The sequence below is a fragment of the Podarcis erhardii genome (genome assembly GCF_964252035.2).
Source record: "Podarcis erhardii genome assembly, chromosome: 6".
In the NCBI taxonomy this organism is placed as follows: Eukaryota; Metazoa; Chordata; class Lepidosauria; order Squamata; family Lacertidae; genus Podarcis; species Podarcis erhardii.
In genome coordinates, this window is record NC_138510.1 from 510857 (window position 1) to 530206 (window position 19350).

General features: G+C 55.8%; 1 protein-coding gene across 1 annotated transcript; it reads right to left on the reverse strand.

The window, feature by feature from the left end:
* Window positions 1-6140: 6140 nt before the first annotated feature.
* Window positions 6141-17661, reverse strand: CD40 (CD40 molecule; the record flags this gene model as incomplete). The annotated part of the gene is made up of 10 exons (XM_081868201.1): window positions 6141-6380; window positions 7279-7535; window positions 7666-7691; window positions 8348-8479; window positions 11087-11148; window positions 12083-12176; window positions 12663-12809; window positions 14009-14134; window positions 16559-16643; window positions 17602-17661. 9 exons carry the CDS (start codon window positions 17659-17661, stop codon window positions 7389-7391), a joined length of 879 nt encoding a protein of 292 aa, XP_081724327.1. The 3' UTR covers window positions 6141-6380; window positions 7279-7388.
* Window positions 17662-19350: the final 1689 nt, after the last annotated feature.

Below are 19350 nucleotides of genomic sequence, written 5' to 3' on the forward strand. Positions count from 1 at the left end.
AGACTTCTGTCAAAGCAACCAAAGGGCCTCGGTTTTAATCTTTGTGGTATATAATGGAAATGATCTTTCCACACAGAACAGTGACCTGCATCTGTATGAAACACCCCCGTGTGGGCCTAGCCCCAGAGGGGGCTGCTTGCATCTGGGGCAGGCCCCTTGGAGGGCAGGGGGGGCTGTTTTTCTGCTTCCAAGCTGAGAAGAAGAAGGGAGCCTTTGCAGGCTGGCCAGTCGCTTGCAAGAGGATAATTATTGTTTAAATACCAGCTTTTTTGTCACCATGCAAGGAGGGATAATGGCACATAATTGTCCCTATTGTCAGGGCAACAGAGAGGAAGGACCGGGAGGGGCAGGGGATGACAAGGTGACAGTCTGGAGGCAGCAAATGCGTTGGCCAGTCTGGCAGGTTGGCGGCTGGGCAGAAGGACACCACCAGCGGGCAGGAAGATGGGTTGGGGGGGGGAGGAAGGCCCAGGCTGGGGGAGGGCCGCATTCTGGATTAGTTAATAGTTTCCGGGTCACCTTCAAAGGTAGCCCCACGTAGAGCACATGGCAGTAGTCCAAGCAGGAGATAACCAGAGCATGCACCACTCTGGCCAGACAGTCTGTGGGCAGGTAGGGTCTCATCCTGCGTACCAGATGGAGCTGGTAGACAGCTGCCCTGGACACAGAATTGACCTGCACCTCCATGGACAGCTGTGAGTCCAAAATGACTCGCAGGCTGCGCACCTGGTCCTTCAGGGGCATAGTTGCCCAATTCAGGACCAGGGAGTCTTCCACACCTGCCCCCTGTCCCCTCAAAACAGTACTTCTGTCTTGTCAGGATTGAACCTCAATCTGTTAGCCGCCATCCGTCCTCCGGCCGCCTCCAGGCACTCACACAGGACCGTCACTGGTTCTCATTTGAAAGAGGGGTAGAGCGCGCTGCCCTTGCGCTCTGGTCCTTCTTGGGCTCCCCTTGGGGGCGTCAGGCTGGCCCTTGCGAGGCTGCCTCGGTTCTGCTTCTGTTTCCCTTGTGAACTTGGCTTCTTTTTCTCTCTCTCGCTTCGGATTCAGCCCCCGCTCAGGCGGTTCCTCCAGCTGCCGCCAAGCGGGAATCCAGACGCCGCCGCCATCCCTCGCCAAGCGCAGCTGCAGCGGGAGAGGCGCTTCCAGGCGGCTCCCCTTTTCTTGGAGCAGAAACGCGAGCAACACGCGCGCGCCCAGCCAGCGACACGTTCCCCGAGACCCGGCGCTTCTCTTCAGGCTCTGGAAAGTTGACAGCACTCGAGGAGGCTGCAAATCTGGCAAATCTGCGGCGCGGAGAAAGGCGCCTGCCAGTGCCAAGCGAAGCCTCTGGCGCGGGCTCCCCAAAGGAGGTCCTGGAAGAGTCGAGGTGAAGGCGCCCCTTTTCCCGAGGCCACCTGGCGCCGCGGGCCCCCCAGCCTCCTGCCCCATCGCACGAGAGCGCCTGGGGGGCACGCAATGGTTCTGCAGCCCCTCGAGGTTGCATTGGCGCCCCTCAAACCAGGCCGTGCGCTTTAGCGGGGAGGGCTTGCTCAGCCAGGTGCGAAGAGAGCCCGCTTGCATACGAAACGGGCCCAGCCGCGTGCAAAACAAAGGCGGCGCCCCCCGGCTCTGCTCTCCGACTCCCCCCCCCCCCCCAGTGCCGGGACTTCGCGGCGCGCAATTGCCGGTCGCGTGACGTGGGCGCCACCTGGTGGCCAGAGCGACTCATCGCTGCCAACAAGCGCCGCGCAACCGGCCCCTGAAGCGTCGAGATGCGGCCCGCCAAGCCACCTTCTCGGAAGATGCGGCCGTTTACACGAGCCAAGCAGGCAGCCGCCGCCAAGGTCTACTTACTGTAGCTTTAAGTTACAGATAGGTAGCCGTGTTGGTCTGCCATAGTCAAAACAAAACAAATTCCTTCCAGTAGCACCTTAAAGACCAACTAAGTCAGTTCTTGGTATGAGCTTTCGTGTGCATGCACACTTCTTCAGATACACAGAAGCTTTAAGGTCAGGGACTGGGAGCATCGGTGGTCTTCCTGATGGTGTCGGGCTCCAGGTGCCACCAGCAACCAGCACGTCCAGTGGTCAGCGGTGAGGATGATGATGATGGGCGTTGGGGGTCCAGCAACGTCAGGAAGAGCCCCACCCATGCCCCCCTCCTCCTGCGCTATCCGGAAGCTGCTCCAATCCCCAGTGTTGCAGGAAACCGCCGCCCCCAAACACCACACACACACACACACGACATATGCGACATTTCTGTTATAAATTCATAGTAAATCAACCATGGATTTACACTTCCACTTTTATTTTACTCCATGAAGGAAGGACTATCAAAGGGGGATGGTTTGATACAGGACGGCCATAATCCCTTAACCATACCAGGACATCCACAGGAGCCCTGCCCAGTTGCTATGCCAACCCTGATGGTCCTAGACAGAAGACCATGAAGGTCACAAAGGACTTGCATATAGCAGTGGATTCAGCATGGACTGGAACAAAGGACAATAATCAGCTCTTCCCTCTGGGGGCAGGAAACTGCAAACTCCCCTTTGTCACCTGGAAAGTACTCATGGGGAGGGGGAAAGGGGGAACCAGCCAGGTGACAGGACACTCAGGTTACCTCCACAACTCCTCCCTCAACCCCTCCTTTTTGTGATGTGTCAGTGATGTAGTCATGATGTAGTTGTGATGTAGTTCTAGGGGTGTAGTTTGGGGGATTAGTAACTAATAAAAGTTGGGGTCTTCTTTTGTTTGGGGCTTCCATCTTGTTCCACCTGGTGGCAGGTGGGAGCCCTGTCGCGACAGTCTTCAATCAAGACCAAGCTGACTGACTGCTGTTTTGCCCTGGGATTCCTGGCTGGGGTCCTGGTTTTTTTGTCCAAGGGATATCTCCGATTTCTCCGTTAACACCAGGAAGGCTCCTTCTCCCTGCTTCCTTATACTGAATCAGACCACTGGTTCAGTAGTGCAGTATTGTCTGCACTGGCTGGCAGCAGTGCCTCTCCAGGATTTCAGGCAGGAGTCGGCCTGGAGATGCCCACTGGGACTGAGGGCAGAGGCTCTTCCTCTTGCCTGCCCGCCCACCGAGCAAAGCCAGCCAGGAGATCTTCCTGCAAGGAGCAGGGAAGCTGTGGAGGTTTTACTTCTTGAGGTTGCGCAAAGCACATAGCACACAACAGCCCCTCAAGGTAGGGCAGTGCCATGACTGGGGGCTGGATGATCGGCAGGGGAGAGCCAGGTAGGGCTTGGGAGGTCTGCGTTCGAATCTGCACTAGGCCATGAAGCTCCCTGGGTGACCTTGGGCCAGTCACTGCCCCTCAGCCTAACCTGCCTCACAGGGTTGTTGTCAGGATAAAATAGGGAGGACAACTATGTACACCAACGTGAGCTCCTTGGAAGAAAGGCAGGAAATAAAAGTAAATGAATAATCAGGGGCATCCTCTCTCTCTCTTTCTCCCCCCCCCCCCAATGGCAGGATTTCAGGAGGAGAGGATTTTCATGGAGCCAAAGCCGCAGTGTGGCTGGGCAAAGGGGCAAACTCTCCCTCACTGCCCCCCCCTTCTTAGACCACCTCACTTTGCAGTTTTTTAAATGTGCCCCAGGGCTGCATTCACTCCCTCAGCACCACATCCAGTCGGACCCTCCATTCTCCTCTTATGACTGGCTGGAACTTCTTGATTTGTATTTCAGTTGTTTCTGTAGTTTCTATTTGCGTCAAATGCCGTGATTCTTTTTGGCACAAAAACACCCTGAATGAACCAAACAAGACTGGCTGGGGGGGGGGGTTGTAAAGCCACCAGTCTCCAAGCTGGCGCCCTGCAGTGGTTTTGGACTAGGACTCCCACCAGCACCAACCCAGGCGCTTGGAGGGCGCCACGTTGGGGAAAGGCAGTCTTATGGGGAAATGGAGGAAGAGGCCTTTGGGGGAACAGGGTCCATCTGGCTCAGCACAGAGTCTCTACAGAGACTCATCGAGTGCAAATGGGGGGGGTCTTTCCCAGCCCCTACTTTGAAATGGAGGGGATAAACCTGTGACCTTCTGCATGCAAAGCAGCTGGTCTAAGCTGAGCCTCATGATCCACCCAGCAGGGAGTTGGGCTGCCGGGGGATTCCCAGCTCGCAGCACTGACCTTCCTGCTCCCTTTTGAATGGCCCATTTTGTACTGTTTTCTCAAACCACAGACATGCCTTGGCAAGCTGCATAGCAGGAGCGGAGGACCAAATCCAGCCCGACAGGCCACTCAGTCTGATCCTCAAGACTCCTGCCCCCCAACCAGACCACACACAGAAGCCCTGATCCTCTGCCAGCTCCCTCAGCCACCTCCTCCTTCTCCTTTGGTGATCCCTCGTAACAGAGTAAGATGGTCTTCCATGAACACATTATTAACAGTGAGTTCGTAAGTGACTGTGGAGGCCAATTCTGGATCCACACGTCCTTCCACAGTGGGGACATTGGTTTCCGGGTGGGAGTTGATCATGGTGTGGATTTGCAAAGCGTGCCTTCTTCTTAGCACGTTTCTCCCTTGCGTCCTGAGTTCAAGTGACTTCAAAGCCCATGACCCCTTTGGTAAAGGCTGTTCTCCAACTGGAGCGCTCGCAGGCCAGTGTTTCCCACTTGTCAGTGTTTATACTACATTTTTTTAGATTTGCCTTGAGAGAGTCTTTAAACCTCTTTTGTTGACCATCAGCACTACGCTTTCCATTTTTAAGTTTGGAATAGAGTAGTTGCTTTGGAAGACGATCATCAGGCATCCACACAACATGACCAGTCCAACGAAGTTGATGTTGAAGAATCATTGCTTCAACACTGGTGATCTTTGCTTCTTCCAATACATGGGTATTAGTCCCAGCCTCCAAACTGCCCCCTGGCAGGAGTTTGAATTGCCCTGGCAGGAACTTCCACCTTGAGGGTAAGGCATGAAGTGGGCTGGGAAGGAAGGTTAACCAGAACCCCCAAAGATCAGAACTACTTATATAAATCAAAATAATAACAAAATCCAGATTTATTAACTAACACACAGGTGATTCATAATTGAAGAAGTCCAGAAAGTAAATACAGGAGAAAAGAACACACCCCACAGAATTGCACTGTTGGATGGGATCCTCAGGGGTCATCTAGTCCAACCCCCTGCATTGCAGGAATAAGAGTTTCCCTGACAGGTGGCCACCCAACCTTTAAAAACCTCCAATGAATCGAGAATCGTAGAAGAGTCATCTAGTCCAAGCCATGGATTCCCCCACCTTCCAGTCTGTTCAAAAGGTTGCTTCTCCCTCCTGTCCGTTGCTCCAGCAGGCAGGTAGGTTACAGCTCACCTGACGACACCAGGCCCAGTGCAAGCAGCAACCCTTTGGAGGGCCTTGGGGAGATTCGGGGAGAACGGTCCTCCTGCCAGGGGCTAGGAGGGAGGGCTGGACCAGGCTCAAGGCTATATCACCAGCTACTGGGGCAAAAGCAGGAAGGAGGGCAGTTGCCCCCATGCCCTGCAGTGGCATAGCAGGGGCAAAGCCACAGGGACAGTTGCCCTGGGTGCAAAACTCTTAGGGGCACAAAATTTCTAAAGGGAAAAAAGTAAGTAGCAATAAAAAAGAGTGGACCCTCCCCCTCACACAGAAAATATCCCAATCTTCACATAGGCAGACCACGGAGCAGATTTGGGTGATGGCCGGTTGCCAGGGTGCCCTCTGCAGGGCTTTAGAAAGATACTCCCAACCAATCCCCCATCCTGCTCAACGCTCGTGGGGTGCCACTCGAGTAGGTCGCCAACCTATTGCCCCTTCATTCCAGCCTATCAGCAGGCAGTGCCAAGCACATTTGCCTTGCCCCAGGCACTGGCAGCCTACGCTACAGCCCTGTTAGTGGGCTTGCAGCGGGCTGGGCTAGATGTCCCTTGGGGTCACTTCTTCCAATTCTCTGATTCTCTGAAGAGGCATCTGGGTCACCCTTTGGCCTCTCCTGGCATGGCTCTCCTGACCAGGCAGGAACCCACAGCCTCCAGCTTTGCCCACCCCCCACCCCCAGGCAGGAGAAGATGTTACTGGGGGTGCAGCAGAGATTCTGCCACAGACCCCAAACTGAAGACCCCCACACAAGGCAAGGCAAGTGTGTGTGTGTGCTCAAAAGACACATTCAGTTTCCAGGATGAAACAAGTAAATAATAATAAATACATTTTTATTTATACCCTGCCCTTCAGGGTTCAGAAAACTGGGCTCAGGGCAGCTAACAACAAATATAAAACACTTAATTGTAGAAGCAGCATAAAATGCAGTATAAAAACATGAATGAAACAAGAAAGGCATTCCGTCCCTTGAAGGATGGCGGCGGCTCAACCCACAAAGACTGACATGGCAGATACAGAAATTGGGGTGGGCTGGCGAAATATGGATTGTTGCTTCTGATTTATATAAGTGAAAACAATAAAATGTTTTTTTGCAGGGAAGAGAAGATGGAGGAATTGTACAAACAAGTTATTATCCCCAACTCTCTGTGGCCGGAGGAGAACAGCAAACACCTGCAACACAGTCCTATTAAAAATGGTTTATAAAAAATGGTTCCTATAAAAACCATGAATTGACACTCTCTGTTTAAAGTGACACCTTTGCTGCCCAGGACAACCAGCCCAGAGCGTGGCTCCAGAAGCACCCAGAGAGGCAGAGGGCTGTGAACCCAATGCACCCCACACCCCGTATCTTTGGGGCTGCTTCCCCTCCCCTGCCCACCTCTGCTGGAGAAGGCACTCTGCAAGGCTCAGGTCGCTCCCCCACCTAAGAGAGGGCAAAGCCCATTGAAGCGGCTGTCTTTGCCAGTCTCTCTGGGAGGGACCCCCAAAGGTCAGCCAGTCCAGCCCCCTTGCAATGCAGGAATCTCGGCGAAAGTATCCCTGGCAGATGGGCACCCAACCTCTGCTGAAAAACCTCCAGGGAAGGAGAGTCCCTTCCACAGCTGGACAGGAGAAAAGGGGGGCAACTCTTGGGGAACGAGGAGTAATTCCTGGCTGGCGGCGAACACACAGCTTTCCCCCCAACCCAGGAGTTTATTTAACTGCTGCACAGAAGCCCCTCGATGGTTAGAGGTTCAGCTCCAAGGTGTCCTTTTGCTCCCCACTAAGTCCGCAGGCTTGCTGCCAAGCAGAAGCAGACCAAGGGCAGAAGGTGCCTTTACTGCCCTAGAATCACAGCTGGAAGGGGGGACCCCGAGGGTCATCTAGTCCAACCCCCTGCAATGCCACTTCACCCCTCCCACTTGCTGGCGGGCAGGCCCTCTCCACCCCCACCGGGGCAAGCCCCACCCACCCTGATTTTGAGGGGGGTCCAGGACAAAGCCCTGCAGCAGGAGGAGGACCTGCAGGGAAGCATCCAGAGCCAGCCGGCGGTGGGGGGCAGAGACGACGGAGGCAGGGGGCTCAGGTCTGCGCCTGCTCGGCGAGGCGGCTCTCCTTGCCATCTTCCTGGGCCACAGGCTGGCCCCCAAGCAGCGTCTCCTGAAAGGGCAAAGCAAGGTCCTCTACCTCCTCAGGTTGCGGCCTCTCGTGGCCCAAGGGGGCCTCTGGCTGCAAAGAGAGAGGCAGGGAGGGTGGGCAGGTTCAGCAGGGACATGCAGCAGCATCCGGGACCAGGGCCTCCCGCCTGCTGCCAACAGCAGCAGAAGCCCCCTCCCCAAAGGCCCTTTTGCTCACTCACCTGATTCAGGGGAGGCTTCCAGAGATCTAGGCAGGAGAAAGGGAAACAGTCAAGGCTGGATAGGGAGACCCCTGGCTGGTTTGGGGGGGGGGGCACACTACAACCCTCAGGGGAAGGGCAGCGACAGGCACCTGGGAGAAGGGAGCTCACCCCAAAGAGTGGGAAAGGAAAGCACCCCTCTTTCTGTTACAGGATCCCACTGTTAGGGGGCCCTGAGAGGCAGGCAGACCTACACAACACAACACAACACAAAACAAAACACTGTTGCTGTATGTAGGTCTTATTTTACAGTGGGACCTCTAGTTACGAACTTAATTCGTTCTGGAGGTCTGTTCTTAACCTGAAACTGTTCTTAACAGTTGATGTAACTATGATGTAAGTCATGGGCCCCGCCTGCTAGCCCCCTCCCTCAAATATCAAGGGTTCCTCACTGTATTTCAGTTCAACAATTACTTTGATGCAACACATACTTTGTGATGTGCAAATGGCTTGAGATACCTATGAGGTCCATAAATTACCACATAGCATCTATTCAGCGCAAAAAAACAGTGATAATTTGTTGTGGACAAAGGACAGCTGGACATAGAAAGGGCCCCATTAACTTCAGGAGCTGAGGGCCGCATCCAACCTCCCCCCCTTCAGCACCCCCTCCCAAGCACCAGCCCCCCGTCCAGCGACTCACCCTGGCGCCTCCGATGGCGGATGAGGAGGAACAGGGCCCCCGCCAGCAGCCCAAGGATGGCCACCAGGGGAACTACCAGCAGCACGTGGGTCCTCCTGGCTTCTTCCTGGGGGGGCTGTGTGGGCAGGACACCTGTGGGAGGGTGCAGGAAAAGAGCCACATGAAACCCCTCACCGCCAGGGCAACCAGGGCACGCCCCTGCGGGCTGGAAGGGACCCCAAGGGCCATCTAGACCAACCCCCTGCAATTCCCCTCCCCAGCGCAGGAATCCTGTGGGACCAACCCCTCTTCCCCCTCCACTCCCCCCCTCGCTGCCCCCAGCTTGGCTGTCTTCAGTGGGTGCAGCCATGGAACAAACAGCCCTTAAATACTTCTGCGTCTTCTGCATTGACCTCCTCTTTGTGCCCGACAGGAAGGAAGGAAGACAATTAGGCGCTGGGCGATCAGCAAGGCGTCAAGCAGAGTTAAACCAAAACAAATTTAGCTTTCGCTAAAGGTTTCTTAAAGGCAGCCATTTAAAGAGTTATTGTGAAGGGTGGCTTTTTTCTCAAACGAAAAACACCTTATTTTTAGAACGCTGCGGAGTTAAAAATAAAGCGGCTGGTCTGGATCAGCGTTGTGTTTTTAATGGGAGGCCACTGCGCAGCCTGCGGTGGGAGATTTGCAAAGCCCTGGGAGGGGCGGATCCTGCCCCACTTAATGCCCCAGGCTCACTGGGAGACCCCTGAAGCACCAGCGAATCCTGGCTCATGGGATCCGTCTCAGTTGATGCAGCCGGACCGTGTGGGCAGGTCTCTTGTTTCTATTTATTTCTTTATTACATCTATAGGCCACCTTTCAAGGGGGATGTGCGTGGGTCTCCCTCTCCCCATTGAATTCTGACACCAACCCTGTGAGGGGGGCTGGACTGCCCCCTGGGCCCCTTTCGGAGGAAAGAACAGAAATGGAAGAAAGGATAAGGAGAGTGTGGAGCAGTGGTTAGAGCATCAGACCAGGACCTGGGAGTCCAGGGTGCAAATCCTCACACTTGGCCTGGAAGCTCACTGAGTGGCCTTGGGGGGGGGGCAGTCCCTCTCTCTCAGCCTAACCTACCTCACAGGGATTTAATTGGAAGGGGGGATATGAATGCAGTAAACAAACACCGTAAGAGCCAATGAAAGCATAGGAAGAAGCATCTTGGTCCAGCCTCTTTGATGCTCAGCAGCAATTGAGCAGGATGAAGCCCACCCTCCCTCTGCTCCAAACAGCTCCATCTGATAGCTTCACTGGGATAATTTTTTTGGCCTCCTTCCTCAGTACAGCCTCAGAACACAAGAACAGCCAGACACAGCTTCTTCATTCCCTCTGAGGGGGCTGCGCGAAGCAGGCCCTGCTAGCAGTCCTCCCCTGCCACCTCCAGGCCATTCTGGATAAGAACTGGAAGCCAGGCAAGAGTGTTCCTCCCCCCCCCCCGCCGCCAATGTCACCGCTGACAAAGGGAGAAGGCATTTCCCCAGTAAGATCTCCCTTCATAGACTTGGAGAGTTGGAAGGGACCCAAAGGGTCATCCAGCCCAACCCCCTGCAATACAGGAATGGCAGCTGAAGAATCCTTGGCAGGCGGCCCTTCAACCTCTGCTCAAAAACCTCTAAGGAAGGAGAGCCCACCACATCTCAGGGGAGACCACCCCACTCTCCAAGAGCTCTTGTTAGCAGAAAGATCTGCCTGATGTTCAGCTGGAATCTCCTTTCTTGGAATTTGAAGTCACAGGAGAAAACAAGCATGCTCCCTCTTCCATGTGGCAGCCCTGGAGATATTTGACGATGGCTCTCACATCTCCTCCGAGGCTCTTCTTTTCCAGGCTGAACATACCCAGCTCCATACTTAACATCCCAGGCCGCCCATCTGAGGACACATGGTTCTTTATTTTATCAGATCAAAATGATCAGACAACAGCAAAGGGTGCTAGGTTTATCGAGGGTGCAATGAGATTAAGGGCCACTATCAGAACGATAATCTTGGTCATTTGATTGCCCTTTTTACCCATTGCTATTTGTGTGTGTGTGTGTGTGTGTGTGTGTGTGTGTGTGTGTGTATATATAATATATAGTATATATAGTATATATATAGGGACACGGGTGGCGCTGTGGGTTAAACCACAGAGCCTAGGACTTCCTGATCAGAAGGTCGGCGGTTCAAATCCCCGCGACGGGGTGAGCTCAAATCCCCGCGATGGGGTGAGCTCCCATTGCTCAGTCCCTGCTCCTGCCAACCTAGCAGTTCAAAAGCACGTCAAAGTGCAAGTAGATAAATAGGTACCGCTCCAGCGGGAAGGTAAACGGCGTTTCCGTGCGCTGCTCTGGTTTGCCAGAAGTGGCTTAGTCATGCTGGCCACATGACCCGGAAGCTGTACGCCGGCTCCCTCGGCCAATAAAATGAGATGAGCGCCGCAACCCCAGAGTCGGTCATGACTGGACCTAATGGTCAGGGGTCCCTTTACCTTTACCTTATTTGTATATATTGCTTGTTTTATGTTGCCATGGCTGTTGGCTAATGCGAATAAAGTTTATCTGCCTATACTCAGCTCCTTCAACCGTTCCTCATCAGGCTTGGTTTCCAGAGCCATCCAGTTTGCCCACATCCAGACCTGGACACGGTACCTTCCAAGCTGAAGAGAAAGCCGCCCTCCACATGCCCAAGGCACCAGCCCTTCTGGCAGCCCCCCCCCAAGCCCACACCTCTGGCTGGGAGCTCACTCACCGCAAACCACATCCGAACTGTGGGTCCCGTTTGCCAGCCGCACCATCTTTCCATCCTCGCAGCTGCGGAGACAGAGGCAGACTCTTAAGAAGGGTTTGCACCACATGAGCATTTCACAAGCAAAGCTCTGACAGGCGCGCAAGTGTGCGCAAGCCCCCGTTTCGGTTTGGAAGAGAGAAGCAGCGGCACGTGAAGCCCCCCCCCCCCCGAGATGCAGATAAGCAGCTTGACTCCAAATCCCCACCACCAGCACCCCACACGCAGAGCTGCTTTTCTTAAACTGGCACCTGGGCTCAGCTGCACACATTTGCATGAATTGCACGGTTAGCCATGCAGGCAACTTCCTTTCCCAGCAAGACCCAGTCACGCAGAGTCCGCCAGCGTCTCCTGCCCAACTGCAATGTGCCAGCGTAATAATAATAATAATAATAATAATAATAATAATAATAATAATACTTTATTATTTATAGCCCACCCATCTGGCTGAGTTTCCCCAGCCACTCTGGGCGGCTCCCAATCGAGTGTTAAAAACAATACAGCATTAAATATTTAAAACTTCCCAAACAGGGCTGCCTTCAGATGTCTTTTAAAGAGAAGATAGCTGCTTATTTCCTTCACATCTGAAGGGAGGGCATTCCAAAGGGCGGGCACCACCACTGAGAAGGCCCTCTGCCTGGTTCCCTGTAACCTCACTTCTCGCAATGAGGGAACCGCCAGAAGGCCCTCGGAGCTGGACCTCAGTGTCCGGGCAGAACGATGGGGGTGGAGACGCTCCTTCAGGTATACAGGACCGAGGCCATTTAGGGCTTTCAAGGTCAGCACCAACACTTTGAATTGTGCTTGGAAATGTACTGGGAGCCAATGCAGATCACTCAGGACCGGTGTTATGTGGTCTCCACGGATTCAACCTCAATCTGTTAGCCGCCATCCATCCTCCAACCAGCTCCAGTTCGACCGCCGCCGCCCGCCCCCCCCGTCCTGTCCCGCTCATCTCACCTGCTCCAGGGTTGGCATCGAGCGCTGGCAGAAGAGATGTTGGAGAAGGAGCCAGGAGGGCATGCCATGCAGACTGTGTCGTTCAGGTGGGTGGCTGGAAGGAACACGAGAGGCAGCGTCACACGCCAGGGCCCTGAGGCATCCTGCATGGGGCTGGGGCCACAGGCTCCAGCAGCCCTCATATCTGCAGGATGCGGGGCCTGGGGGGGTCCATGCAGCTCCTGCAGCAATGCCCCTCTAGGGCTGTCTGGGTGTGGGGAGAAATCCCACCGGAAGGGAAAGTCCAGCCGACTTCCGCACACCCCACAATCCCCAGCCTGGAATTGCAGAGGTGGAAGGGACCCCCCAAGGTCATCGAGTCCAACCCCAGGAAATGCTGGAATTGCAACAAAACATCCATGGGACCCATAGGATACCATGGGAGAGGATGTGAGGCTTTGCTCTGCATCTGTTCATAGAAAGGATGAGCCCGATTCTTCCCTGGGATGTGAGCATGTGCAGAGTGAGTACTGTAATTTCACCCTACAATGTGGGGAGCCCAGCCCAGCAGCCCCTCGTGTTCCTCCTCCTTCTGGCTCACCTTGGCGCTGGACGCCTTTGCCCGCTGGGCACTCTCGGTTCACCCTGCAGGTCAGGCACTCCCGGCTGGAGCAGTGCGTGCCGGTCCGACAGCGGCAGACGACGTTCCGCGTGGCGTCCCCTTCTGTGTACACAAGGAAACCGGCATCTGGAGGAGGGGGAGAGGAGAAGAAGAAGGAGAGCCTTGGAGCTGAATCGGGCCCTTGTGCCACCTGAGTCCAGCAGCCAAGCAGATGCGCAGTCAGCAGGGAAGAGAGAGGGGAGGGTGGAGATCAAGGCCTTGGAGGAGGAGCGGTTGAAGCACCTGGGTGTGTTTAGCCTGGGGAAGAGGAGGCTGAGAGGAGACCTGAGAGCCACCTTCTCACCTCTCAAGGGCTGCCCCATGGAAGATGAAGCAAGCTTCTTTTCTGCCGCTCCAGAGGGTAGGACTCGAACCCATGGCTTCAAGTTACAAGGAAGGAGATTCTGACTCAACATCAGGAGGAACTTTCTGGCCGTCGGAAAGTTTCAAGAGCGGAACAGTCTCCCTTGGGGAAGCGGTGGGTGGGCTCTCCTTCCTCGGAAGTTTTTAAGCAGAGGTCGGATAGCCATCTGTCATGGATACTTAATTGTGATCCCTGCATTGCAGGGGGTTGGACTAGATGACCCTTGGGGTCCCTTCCAGCTCCTAGATTCTATTATTAACTCCGGAAGTATAGACTCGATTCTGACCAAATGAAGCCTCCTGATGCATATTTTGCTCTACGCCTCTGGCCAATGAGGCCGTAAAGGTAAAGGGACCCCTGACCATGAGGTCCAGTCGTGGCCGACTCTGGGGTTGTGGCGCTCATCTCGCTTTATTGGCCAAGGGAGCCGGCATACAGCTTCCGGGTCATGTGGCTGGCAGGACTAAGCCGCTTCTGGCAAACCAGAGCAGCGCACGGAAACACCGTTTACCTTCCTGCCAGAGCGGTACCTATTTATCTACTTGCACTTTGACGTGCTTTCGAACTGCTAGGTTGGCAGGAGCAGGGACCGAGCAGCGGGAGCTCACCCCGTCGCAGGGATTCGAACCGCCGACCTTCCGATCGGCAAGCCCTAGGCTCTGTGGTTTAACCCACAGCACCACCCACGTGCCTAATGTGGCCCTGGAGGGCCATGAAAAATTGTGCCCTGGGCTTTGTAGACTCGGATACCCATCTGAAACCAAAGGGGCTCGTGGGTCGCCAGGTGTGAAATATATGGGCTTATTTCCAGCTCCGTGAAATGATAGTGGGCTGCTCAGAGCCGCCTCTGGAGGCAGCACATGGCCAGAGTCTGTCCGGTGGTGAAGGGAGAAGGAGAAACACACAGAGGACCCCCACTTACTCTCGTCGCAATAGGCCTGTGGGGCGCAGTGCTTCTCCTTGGTCCAGCCGGCCTGGAAGTGTTGAGCCTCGCAGGCTACACACTGCGTCTCGGAGCTCTCGGAGCAAAGCGCCTGCACCTTGGTGCCTGCAAACACACGAGGAGACCCGGTGAGCGCTGGCACCTCGGGCGGGGAAAGGGCCGTGCCTGCGAGGGGGGCAGATGCGATTCCAGCGGAGACTGGCATGGACTGGGGTGGGTGGTTGGGAAGGGGCCAGGGCTCAGCAGCAGAGCGACATCTCTTTGGCATGGGGAAACTCTTTGGAAAGTCCACCTCCCTGGGAGATTCAGGACGCAGGAGAGGGGCAGTTGGCCTATGGAACTCCCTCCCACAGGAAAAAGTAGTGTTAGAAGTTGCGTGTCTTTGTTTCTCAATTCCATCCCTTCACATTATTTTGTATATATTGTGGTATTTTATGCACCATAAATTGTAGCTATTTTCATTGATCATCGTTTAGTAAGTAGTTATTGTAATTATTAAGAGTGAATTTCTGTTATCATTTGCTGAGCTTCTGAGTGTTAATTTTATTGTGTACTATCATATTCTAATAATTATTGAATATTACTTTATTTGATATGTCTTTCCATTTCAAAGTTATGTTTGACAATGACTGTTTGTATTGGATTAGTTTATTATGGCCAAACTTGGGCCTCCAGCTGTTTGGGACTACAACTCCCATCATCCCTAGCTAACAGGACCAGTGGTGTCAGGGATGATGGGAGTTGTAGTCCCAAAACAGCTGGAGGGCCAAGTTTGGCCATCACTGTAGGTGTGTGTTGTATATTTTGAGGCCGGAAACTGCTTCGTGTACAGTAATATAGGAAGGGGATATACAAATTAAAAGTGAAAATGAAAATGAAATCCCAGTTGCTGGAAACCCCAGGATGGGTGAGTTGCTCTTGTGTTGAATCCCGCCTGTGTTTTGCCCACTCTGGACACCTGGTTGGCCCCAGGGACTGCAGGAGGCTGGACTAGGTGGGCCTTTGGCCGGATCCAGCAACAGGCTCTTCCTAGCGTGGAGAAATCCTGAGCAGCCCTAGAGATGGCATCAGACTGAGAAGGATGGGCTTTCCAAGGGAGAAGGGGGTCCTGAGGGCTCCTTTCCCCCCCCCCTGCTGCCCCTTGCGCAAGGAGGGGGCCCCATTTCCATCCCATGGCACCCGCTCCTCCCTCCCAGAGCTGCCCTCATCCTTTCGGTCCTCAGAGGTTGAAAGGGGCAGCCCAGGATGGCTTGGCCGTCCTTCCCATGCCCCCCCCCCAGCGGACACAGCAGTTGAGGGGAGAGAATGAAGGGGCAAGCAAAGCTTCTTTCTCTCCCTCTTTGCCCCCCCCCTTTACTGCTGCATCTTAAGAGGCAGTGTGGCTCAGTGGTTAGAGTGCTGGGCTAAGACCTGGGAAGGGTCCAGGGCTCAAATCTCTGCTCAGTCATGAAACTCAATGGGTGGCCTTGGGGGGGGGGTCACCGCCCCCCTCTCTCAGCCTAATCTGCCTCACAGGGTTGTTGTGGGGATTAACTTGGGGGGGGGGGAAGCCAAGGTGGGCAGGTGGGCAGGACAACCCACCTGTAAATTATGACGTCATAGTGACATCGTATGACTGACAGTTGGATAACCCTGCCCCGAATGATCTGGCCCAAGCAGCCCAAAGGGGTCCCCACATCCCTCTCGTCCTGAGTGGCCCAGGTGTGTTGCTGGAGAGACAGGAGGAGGGGGGCCGGGGGTGGGGGAGATTTTGGACTGGGGCAGTTTTATTTCCAGAGACATTGTCGGGTTGGACTACATGGCCCTTGGGGTCCTTTCCTTTTCTGTGATCCCCAACTGGCTCAAAGGTGGTGAGGAAAAGTGCTATGGGGGGGTGGAATCTGCCCAGGTGGGCTATCGATGCAACTCTGATTTTCAGAGAGTCATCTGTATTCAAGAGAGTGTGGCACAGTGGTTAGAGCACTGGACCTGGGAGATCAGGTTTCAAATCCTCACTCAGCCATGAAGATCCTGGGGACCAGTCCCTGCCTCTCAGCCTAGCCTACCTCACAGGGCTCTTCTGGGGATTAAATGAGACAGAGTTCGTGGGGGGGGGACCAAGCAGACCCCACTGAAGAAAACAGGGACAGAAACGCAATAAATAGGTATAAACATTCCCCTCCACTCAAACGTCTAATCTTAACTGTATCAACTGTTTTTGAACTGCTTTAATTGGAAAAGCTTTTAATTGGCTGATTTAGCTGTGTCTTTTAATTAAGGGGTTTTTAATGCCGTGAAAGAATCACGATTGTGTTCTTTAATTACAGTACGGCTTTCCCCGTTGATTTCATCAGCGCAAACCGCTTCAAAGCCGTTACAAAGCACATAAGCGGCATGTCACTTGATAAAGAAACCGTGCTGTTGACACCGTCCCTTTGCCCGCCTCCCGTGAGAAGCCCCCCCCCCAGCCCCCCGGGGCTCTAGGGCAGGGTGGGGGCTCGGAGGAGCCCCAAGAGGAAAAGCAAGAGTCGCGTCCGCGCAGCTTATTACCTGGGCCACATTTTTGGCAGCACCGTCCCCCTTCCAGGTACTCGGTGGCGGAGCAGCTCGGGCTCCGCAGCTCCAACGACACGCACTGCACCGCAGGAGGAGGGTTAGTCACAGCCCCATCTTCATCATCCTCATCCCCCCCCCAGCCCCAGCTCCCCCAAAGCCACAATCCACGCGGCACCCAAGGCGCTCTCTCCGGCGCGAGGAGCAAAGCGCTCGTAAAAGCGCAGCTGGGCGCCGCTCGCCTTGGAAACCTCTGCGCCCCCGAGAGATGCGGGATCCGGTCGCCGCTTAGCCCATACTTTGGGGTCCGGTTTCCAGTCGCCCAGAGAGACCCACAAGGGGGCAGCCCGCCCCCGCTCCAAGGGAGCCAAAGGGAACCTGCCGGGAGGCTGGGCCCCTTGAGGCTGAGCTCCCTTTTCCCGGGGAAAGGAAAGCCTGGCTTCCGGCAGGGTCGCTCTTTCTCTCTCTCTCTCGGGGGTCCCCAGAGCGGCGCGCTTGGGGGGCGGGCAGCGGTCCCGCCTCCCCGAACGGAAGGAGACCCTCCCCGTCCCCCAAAGACGCGGCTTGGCACTGCTCCGTCCGAAGGGGCCGTCAAGTTCGGGAATGGCACAGTCGGAAGGGACCCCCAAAGCCCATCTAGTCCAACCCCCTGCGATGCAGGAATGCCATCCGGGAGAAGAAGAGGGCCGTGAAGTCCAGATCCGCCCCCCCAGTGGCCAGGGGGGCGAGAGGGGCCCCGGAGGGCGCGCCGGTTTACTTTGGGGATCTAGGTTGGTGAGACCGGCAAAGCCTCTAGGTTGCGGATCGCTTGAGGACCCCCCCCCCCGGAAAAGGGCGAGGCAACAGCTCCGGGACGAGGGGGATTCCCAGGCGCCGAAAGAGGAACTGGACCTGGATCGGAGCGGGGGGACTTTCCCGGGATGGGCTCCCGCTTGCTCGCCCCTCGCCCGGGGGTCTCTAACTGGGAGGCAGCGCAGGGGTGGGCGCGGCGCCCTCCCTCCCTCCCTCCCTCCCGAATCGAAAGCGAAAGCGCCACTCACCAGTGCCAGGAAGGCGCAGCCGCCCCACACCGCCGTCCAGGGGACCAGGCGCAACCGCATCTCTGCTCTGGCCGGCGGGCGGCGCCCCCTTTATAAGGCCGGGCCGTGGGGCGGCGACGGAGGCCGAGGGGGCGTCCTCAGCCAGCCAATCCGGCGAGGCGGAGCCCCTCCGAGGCGGCGCCCCCGCGGCCCCGACAGCCCCGGCCGAGCCCGCCCGGAATCTCCCTGCCAGGAGAAGCGGAGCGGCCGAGGCGCGGGACTCCTCGCCCGGGTCCCAGGAGGGGGCGGCTCGGCAGTGGTCGGTCCCGGCAGCTTCCAGCCCCCCCCCCACCGGGACATCGGGGCGCCCCTTGCGCCGCGCTTAGGGACCATTCGCAGCGGCGCCCAAATGATGCCCACGAAGCTGTCGGGTTGCTGCAGCTGAGGCGCCTGCGTTGCAAGCGGGCTGGACTATAGGACCCCTGGGAACCCCCGCCCCAGGCTGGCATCCGTCTGTCTCGGAAGACAAAGGAGGAAGGCGCCTTTGCGGGGCCAGTCAACCCCCTGGAGAGTTTGCAGCGCCTGCTGCGGTTGCAGAGATAGATGCGGGAGGAGGAGGAGGAGGAGGAGGAGGAGGAGGAGGAGGAGAAGAAGAAGAAGAAGAAGAGGAGGAGTAGTTTGGATTTGATATCCCATTTTATCACTACCCTAAGGAGTCTCAAGGGATGTGGGTGGTGATGTGGGTTAAACCACAGAGCCTAGGGCTTGCCGATCAGAAGGTTGGCGGTTCGAATCCCCGCAACGACGGGGTGAGCTCTCGTTGCTCGGTCCCTGCTCCTGCCAGCCTAGCAGTTCGAAAGCACCTCAAAGTGCAAGTAGATAAATAGGTACCGCTCGGCAGGAAGGTAAACGGTGTTTCCGTGCGCTGCTCTGGTTCGTCAGAAGCGGCTTAGTCCTGCTGGCCACATGACCCAGAAGCTGTACGCCGGCTCCCTCGGCCAATAAAGCGAGATGAGCACCGCAACCCCAGGGTCAGCCACGACTGGACCTAACGGCCAGGGGTCCCTTTAACCTTACCTTTTAAGAAGTCTCAAAGCAGCTAGCAATCTCCTTTTCCCTTCCTCCCCCACAACAAACACTCTGTGAGGTGAGTGAGGCTGAGAAACTTCAAAGATGATAGGAGAGCCCAAGTGCAGTTGAGGGGAGCAGGGACCAGTCCCGAACCTCGTGCCCTCCAAAGGGCTTGGACCCCCAACTCCAGGTTGTGCTGCTTTGGGCAGAGGGAAGCTGCCACGTTGGCAGAGGCTGTTTCTACAGGCTAAACCTTCCCAAGCAGAGAGAGAAAACCTGGATGGCAGCATTGCAAGCGGTTGGGCTTGATGACCCTTCCAGCTCTATGATTCTGTGATCCCCAGACCCAGCCAGAGCCACAGAGTGACTTGTGGGGAGCGTGTTTCTGCCTTGGGGAGATGCTAGCCTTCCTCCAAATAATCGGAATTTAGAAAAGCAGGTAGATCAGAGTTGTATTCAGGGGTTTTCTGTTTCACTTTGGCTCACGATGGACCCCTCCGGGCAGCCTTAGGCTACAGGGCAGCCAGTTGCCCTGTGCTGGTGCAGGTGGGGCCTCTGGGTCAGGGCAAGGATGCGAGCTCAGCCGCTTCCAGGGCAGCTGGAGGTGAAGGACGCCCAGGGCTGTGCAAAGGCACCTGGGTGCCTGAGGCAGAACAGCAGCCACAGGGCGCCGTCTTCCTGGCAGGCCGCCTGAGCATG